Source organism: Cynoglossus semilaevis, chromosome 7 (assembly GCF_000523025.1).
Source record: "Cynoglossus semilaevis isolate Cse_v1.0 chromosome 7, Cse_v1.0, whole genome shotgun sequence".
In the NCBI taxonomy this organism is placed as follows: domain Eukaryota; kingdom Metazoa; phylum Chordata; class Actinopteri; order Pleuronectiformes; family Cynoglossidae; genus Cynoglossus; species Cynoglossus semilaevis.
The window spans coordinates 12423049-12430859 of NC_024313.1; the positions used below are offsets into that span (position 1 = coordinate 12423049).

At 43.0% G+C, this 7811-nt stretch overlaps 1 protein-coding gene across 1 annotated transcript in view; it reads left to right on the forward strand.

The window, feature by feature from the left end:
- The window catches only part of slc24a4b (solute carrier family 24 member 4b), a 31679-nt gene extending 25165 nt beyond the window's left edge, over positions 1-6514 (forward strand). The window contains exons 11-15 of the mRNA XM_025057062.1: positions 382-557; positions 933-1047; positions 1750-1862; positions 2183-2248; positions 3467-6514. Of these exons, the coding sequence (XP_024912830.1) occupies positions 382-557; positions 933-1047; positions 1750-1862; positions 2183-2248; positions 3467-3616 (620 nt within the window). The 3' untranslated portion in view covers positions 3617-6514. The remainder of the gene's footprint in view (positions 1-381; positions 558-932; positions 1048-1749; positions 1863-2182; positions 2249-3466) is intronic.
- Positions 6515-7811: the final 1297 nt, after the last annotated feature.

A 7811-nucleotide genomic window follows, 5' to 3' on the forward strand; every position in this document is an offset into this window, starting at 1 on the left:
TGAATGGGACTTGGTGGTCGGGGCAGCTCTGTTCAGAGAGCATTTCTGCTTCAGCAGCTATTGATGTTCCCACTCAGATGAAGTCAGTGGATCCATACACTCCCACTGATAATCATGCTCTTTGACAGCACAGAGTGGAGCTGCTCTTTCATCAATCAAAAGGAATCTGAACCTGATTAATCTGATTTAACATCTCCAACACTGGGGCAAGTCATGTTGCATTATATTAGACTTGAAAGGAAGCAGAGGAGAAGAAAAGATGGAACAGGTTTTTGGTGAGAAACATAAACCAGAAGAGTTTGTGGAAAACTGGGAAGAAAAGCCAAAGGACCTGGAAAAAAAAACATCCAAGTGTCTGATCTTTTTTTCTTTTAATTATCATTTCTGCAGAGAATTGTGGCAGTAAGGTGAAGTGGCTGATCTCATGGCCTCTGCTCCTGCTGCTGTTCTTCACCGTGCCCAACTGTGCCAAACCTCGCTGGGAGAAATACTTCATGGTTTCCTTCATCCTGTCCACAGTCTGGATCGCAGTCTTCTCCTACCTGATGGTCTGGATGGTGAGTGGACCAACCGTTGACTCCACAAACATTTACATTTTAATTTATTAATATGTATAGTTTAACAAAGCCAACTATTATCCTACTAACGGACAACACTTGTTAAAATTAAATCTCTGTTTATAAGCCCCGCCTTGAGCGAACAACCGTAGCTCCTGATTGGCTCTTGGCCTCGTATATATTTCTCAGTTCTCATGAGGAAGTTAGTTCATTTGGAAATGTATGTTGTCTTTTTCTATTTTTGTAATCGTTGTGAATGCACTGATACAGTTTGTGTGAAAGAAACACACGTTTTCGGGTTATGAAGATTTTTCTGGAATGTTTCTGCTAACACACCCCAGAGCTGTCAGCCCTGACACGGTGTCTCCCTCTCAGGTGACTGTGATCGGCTACACCCTGGGAATCCCTGACGTCATCATGGGCATCACTTTCCTGGCAGCAGGCACCAGCGTTCCCGACTGCATAGCCAGTCTCATCGTGGCTCGACAAGGTCTCAGTACTTTTCAAAAAAACTCTTCTCTTCTTTTAAAATCTGTGCAAAAGTCCCTTGAGTACAAAAGTACTACAAAAACCCAGAGATGAGAAGTCGGTGCGGAGCTGTTTATAGATATTAGAGTGTTGCTCTGCGTCACTGCCCTCTCAGCCGAATAAGGTTGGAGCCCTGGAGAATACAGGAACGCACAGAACAGCAAAATGTGAAAAACCCAAAGTTAGAGAGAAAGAGCTGCAATTGACCTGAAATTCAAGAAGCTGTGATGGAAGTGAGAAGGTCGGAGGGAGAGGATTTTATTGACGCTCGAGGCGCCGACAGAAGAGAGGGATGAGCTGTTGGAGTTCACGGTGAACTGCCGTGTGTTTCCTGGTGGACGCCTTTCTTTGAAACCTTTCCCCACACATGCATCAGAATATTTTAAACCACATTCTCTGCGTCGTATAAGGAACATACGGTGTTTTTATTCACAAGGGCCGTCTGTGGCAGACAGTGCCTGCACTGGAGTCTTGGTCTGTGATATCTTTCACCTTGGTTGCCATGGTAACTGCCACAGGAGAATGGGACAGTCAGGCTCCATCAGTGTTTTTGCAGCTTTGCTCCAGTCAGACAGTGCATTGTTGTTTCCTACATGTGGGGGGAATGAACCTTTGACCACCGACCACGCCGCCATCGTCCTGCCCCCCCCGTCCTCTGCTGCAGGTCTCGGGGACATGGCCGTCTCCAACACCATTGGCAGCAACGTGTTTGACATCCTGGTGGGCCTGGGGGTTCCCTGGGCCTTGCAGACCATTTGCATAAACTACGGATCAGTGGTAAAAATCAGTTTTTTCTGCCATACTGTACATCAGACTTTCTGTGTCTGGATTTTACCCAGAAAAGTCCAGCAGCAGTCACTCTTTTTTTTTTGGAAACTGCAATAAATGAAAGAAATAAATGTGATTAGGTTTTTGAACCCATCATCTTTTTAACGAGGTGTGAATTTGAAGTTTTACAATTTTAAAGGTTTTAATTGTTTGTTTTTTTCCCCTGAAACTGAAAGACACTTGAAGAACAGTTTGATTTCCTTTGATAAGACAAAGAAGCATTTTTGTTTTTTTTACTTCAAACTTGTTCTTTTTGCTCTGTGTTTCAGGTGAAGATTAACAGTCGGGGGCTGCTGTACTCTGTGGTGCTCCTGTTGGGGTCCGTGGCCCTCACAGTGAGTATCAGATGACATTTCTCCACCTTTGTGTTCTTGATGTTACTACATCAGAGTCACGTCCTTTTTTTTTACCTGTAAAAGGTTCAATACTGGGCACATTAGGAATAAGGAATAAATATCTGTATCCCACATTTAGCTGCTGCCGTCAGTAACAGATTCACTGCAATGCAGGGGTGAGTGAGGCGGGTTATGTAACTGCCTCATAACAATGTACAACTGCACCATTGTTTTTGCACAGTTTAGTCTTAGAAACTTTCAGACTGAGAAGTGTTCAAGCTGTGCAGCAGCCGTGCAGATTTTTACTGACTGAGTCAGGAGTCGTTCAACAGACTAACTCTTCTGGGTCAAACTGTAAAAACTCTCAGGTTTTTTTTTTCTTTCACATTATCTAAGGCTTTTCATCCTTTTTCAATTTGAAGTAATGTATTCCTGTTTTTTTCTTTATATTCCCGACATTTGTTGACTTAAACATCCATCATTCTCAGCGATGCGTCAGTGCTGTAAAGACTGCCATGGTTTTTTTTTTTAATTGCCTCCTGTCGTTTATTTGTGCACTGACAGTTACACTGAGGAGTTCACATTTGCCGTTTTAACCAGAATATTTAACCTACTACAAAAAGGTGATTAACATCAGCCTGTGTCACAGACCAGGCAGAGCTGAGGTCAGCCACTGAGTCCTGGTGGTGATTATTGTTTGGTGTTATTTTACGTCTCTGCTAAAAATGATTTACAAGCAATATAATAATGAAGAGGAATGAAAGGATGGAGATACAGACGTCATAAAAGAGCAATAACATGTTTACTATTGATGCAGTTCTCGTAAAAAAAGAAAAAACAAAACAAAAACCAGCCGGCCTCTGAGCGTTTACATTCAGGATCACACCAGAGCAGTTTTTGCTCGATCTTCTGAAAAAGAACTCGACACTGTACCAAGTCTTGAAGTAAGTTCTCTCAAAAATATTTCTACCTATTAATATGTTAAACTCGTATTTTTGAAGAGTATTTTCTCACCATTAATGCTTTAGTGTGTGAGTACATTTTGAGTTCAGAAGTAATTGGAAGAAGTGCATTTTTTGGGCATAGACTTAATGGCGTTATGGTGGCTGAGTTTGGACTGATTTAATATTCTCTTGGTCAGTGAAGCAGGACATTTTTGATTAACTTTTTTTTTTTTTTTTTTTGATTAACCGTCCTTGTTTGCTTGTTTTTATACAGGTTCTGGGGATCCACTTGAACAAGTGGAGGCTGGATAAGAAACTGGGCATCTATGTCCTGGCCCTGTACGCCGTTTTCCTCTGCTTCTCCATCCTGATAGAGTACAACGTCTTCACTTTTGTCAACCTGCCCATGTGCTTAGAGGAGTAGAGCACAGCAGCATGTCTTGGAAAACCAAAACCTCAGCACTCTCACAGCACACCTAACATTTGTCTCTTTTATAGTAACACTGGACCTATCTGCAAACCTCCTTTTTTTCCTCCTCCCGTGCTCTCTCCTCTGTGATCCCTGTGAAACCTCCACCCAGAGGGAGAACGTCTCACTGGTGGACTCCCTTCTCTGTCTCTTTGTCACGCAGTGCCGTCCTTTGTATCTTCTACTGCAGTCTTTCGGTTCCTCTGTGCACCTGTTAAATTTCTGCCCATTAAGCATGCCTTTAGATGTCGGGGACTCGTGGAATCCCAAGTGCCCCCTGTTGACCGTTGGTGTGTCGTCACTGTTTCACATTGTAGATGTCCGCACACGATTTTCAGAGCCTTTCCACACACCAAACCCGAGTCTGCGAAAGGGGGGGAAAAAAGAGCAACCAAAACTCCCTGAGCTGAGTCTCCTTCAAGCAATCCCTGAATATTTTACCCCCAAGCACCCAAAGGAAAAAAAAAAATACACACTCTGTCTTGACCTCCTGGAGGAGGGTCTTGTCCTTGGCAGCTCCCCTCCTCCAGTCTGACCCTGACTCTCCTTGGCATGGCCTTTGGCATCAGGGAGAAGTTACACTCGCTCTGTCCTCGTCTGCCTGATCAAACCTTCTTCTTTAAAACTAAAGGACATTCTCAGGACACCTTGTGTCCAGATAGGCCACAGTCCAGCTGAGAGGACAGTCAAGGTGTTATGCATATGCAGCACTGCACAATGTAAACTTGTACACACCTTTCTTTTTTTTTTTTTGTATTTTTCCAAAAAAAGAGTTTGTCAAGTCTGAAATGTGGAGGAGAGCTTCTTGCCAACATAACGGACGTTGTCTGTTTTTCACCACAGAAATGCTTTTCCTGCTCAAAGGAGACTCAAACACTGAGGGGTTTTTCCCTTCTGGTGTCGGCAATTACACTTCAGTGATTGGTTGTTTGATACTTTTCCGCCTCTGCATAACTTCATAAAAAAGTGCTGTCGCTGGATATATGGCAGGAGGCTGTGGCAGCAGCAGCAGCAGCAGCAGCAGCAGCAGCATCTTGGAGGGACTTGTTTGAAAAAGAAATGCAAAGGACCCTGACGGTTCTCAACACTGTCTGCTATATCACCCTTTGGGCAGAGGGGGGTGCTGCAGCCCCTCTACCCAGTCTTAGGGTGCAAACTACAGCTGTCGGTTATCAGGGAAACTTGGATATGGACATTTCCAGGAGGTGGCGCTGGTGATGGTCTTTTGATTTTTTTGTTTTTTTTTCTGAGTTAAATGTAGATATTGCACTTTAAACAGCCATCCTCTCATTCAGAATCAACTAGTGCTTCCTTCTGTGTGTGTATGTGTGTGTGTTTTCACTGTATACGTTTGTGTGTGTCTGACAATTTGTACATGCGCTTGACTGTTGATGTGTGTGTGTATGTGTGTGTGAGTTCACTACGGGCTACATTCTACACAGCGGGGCTCTCTCTCTCTCTCTCTCTCCCTCTCTCTCCCTCTACCCTCAAACCAACCGATGCCTTCTTACCACCATGAGCACATCTGCCTCTGGCTGCAGTGCATGCTGGGACATTACAAAAACACGGCTCCTCCACAGCACAGTGAAAGACTGATGGTGTCTGGGCCTCCTCATGGATTAAAAAACAAACGAAAAAAAAACCAAACCAACACCTGACTCCAGTTTTACAAAACTTGGCAGCTACGTGCTACAGAGCAAACCTGACATTGTGTGACACCAGTTCACAAACGAGGTGCAGAGACTTGAGACCTCGAGCGTGGAGGTGGGCGTGGCTGTGGTTGATGTGTTTATTTCCTCCCTCTGCCAACACTGCTGGCAGCAGGCACTTGTATATGCAATCTGTATGTAAAGAATCAATGTGACCGGAGGCCCCCTGTACGGCTGCCATATAGAGACGGGGACGTCCCAGTGAAGACGTGACGTCAGTTTGTCTAGTTGTTCTTTGATGTGTGAGCTCACAGATTTGTGTACGTTTCTCCGCTGAGAAAACAAGCCAACGGTTCGGAAGTTTGAGATTTCACTTCCTTCGCACGCACACGACATTTCGTCGTCCCCTCCTGCACACGGGCATTACCTTCTCCCCAACAACAGCTATAAGAAAACAAAGTCATGCAGACGGATGGACGGACTTTTCCTCCTGGGATCTGTGCACCGTCACTTTTCCTTGGACCAGAGTGAGAGTGGACCATCAGGAATTCTCACTCTTGTGTTCAAATGGCTGGAGGTGATGTCACAGGGACATCCTTGTCCCCCACTGACCCTCCTCACCCGTTACTTGTGGATCATCTGCACATTTATTTGATGCTTTTTCAGGAAAGTCCCTTTGCTACTTTATTTATGTTTAGAATGTGCAGTGTTGAGTTTTCTTTGCTGTTGTTGCTCTGTGTGGTCATGTCCCAGTTGAAAGATTGGAGCAGTAGAACCACAGCATGGCAGGTTGGGTGGGGGGGTGGGGGGGACACACACACTGCTATTCTTTGATTTTTTTTTTTGTTTTGGTTTGTTTTCCCCTCGGCGTCTGGTTGTCACAGCTCGTCTGACTCACTTCTCTTGTTACCAAGTCATTTGTTTTGAAACGCAGGGGGAAAAATAAATATGATTTCTGACGCCATAGGTGTCGTAGCTCTACATAAATCTAGATTGTATGGAAGTGGTGTACAAAACAAGCGCACACTTTAGACACACACTGGCACACATTCTGAGAGGAATTGCAAATAAACACACGAGGGAAGCGGTGTGTATTTCTTTGACCGAATGCGACCTGATGCACTGTGAGCTCAATGTGATGTGGGAGTTGTTTGTGGAGAATAATAAATGATTATAAATATATTTAATGTAAAGTTAGTTACTATAAAAGAAAACATTACTGTATAACTTATATGAATGTATTGTCTTGCTATACTGGACATATCCAACCAATGCATTTTACTGTAAAGCAATAATGTGAAGAAAAAAAATAAATTAAAATGGCAAAACGAACTCCTCTAAATTTGTCTCTTCAGTTTTTGGACTGTTGGTGAAAGACGTGGACATTAAAAACAGAGTTTGGACTTGATTTAGTTATTTGATAGACAGATAAACAACCCATAAGTCAATGCATTTAATCAAACCTTTCTCTGTTTTCTCTCTAAGACACTGACGTGCACTCCCAGCCCAGTAGGGGGCAAAAAAAATAAAAGTTAGGTGTGGCTTTGCCTGTTGGGTAGTTTTATTTTTTTAAATGTATTTGAGTAAAGTCTTTGCAATAACCTTTTCAGCCAAATGGAGGCACTGCAGAAAAAATGTAGCATTCATACTAAAAGTAAAAAAAAAAACAAAAAAAAACAGTAGGGGGCAAAAAAAAAGTGAAAAATGATAAATGATACATAATTCCCGGCGCTCCTCTTTGAACTCTTCTAAGCTCTACATAATTGATGTATAATTCCCGGCGCTCCTCTTTGAACTCATAAATCAGCTGGCGGTGTTATGGATTTACCTTGACTTTCAGGAGACTTGTTTAGGAAACCTCTGGACTAAATCCTCCAGGTAGTAAAGTCTGACTTTATCAAACATTTGCAGCAGTAAACTACTGACAGATTGATGCGGCCATCTCAAAATGCCATAAAACTACACGTCAGTCACAAGGAGATTTTTTTTCCTGTAAATCTGTCCTCTTACTTTTTGATACTTGGAGATTTATCTGTGACTTTTCACGCCGTTTTTTTTTACAAAGCCGAGGAGATTTGAAGACCCAAAGGCGTTGATAATGTGATTTGTGGTCCCACTTTAAATCAACTTCAGGAGAAAAGGATGCTGCGTTTACCAGGGTGAATTTAACAACCCCCAGAAGTCTGGCAACGTCAGAACTGCAGAAAAATACGCTCTTTTAGTTCTTTCTGTGCTTCATACCTTTTTAAAGCTACAAATCCCATTTACAGAAAAATGAACTATTAATCTGAAAGATCTAGTAAAGACTGTTTACCACAGTCTTCCTAGTGATTTACATCCCTGACTTTGCTGTTTATAAAATGAACTACTTAACTTCTTGTCTTGTTCTGCCTTTCAGACCTGCCCACTTGGACACAGAGCTGAAAAAAGCACAGATTGTGGCATTAAAATACCACTGTGCTGTGGTACATTAGTGTGCAGTTTACCAGTGTCAGGCAGAA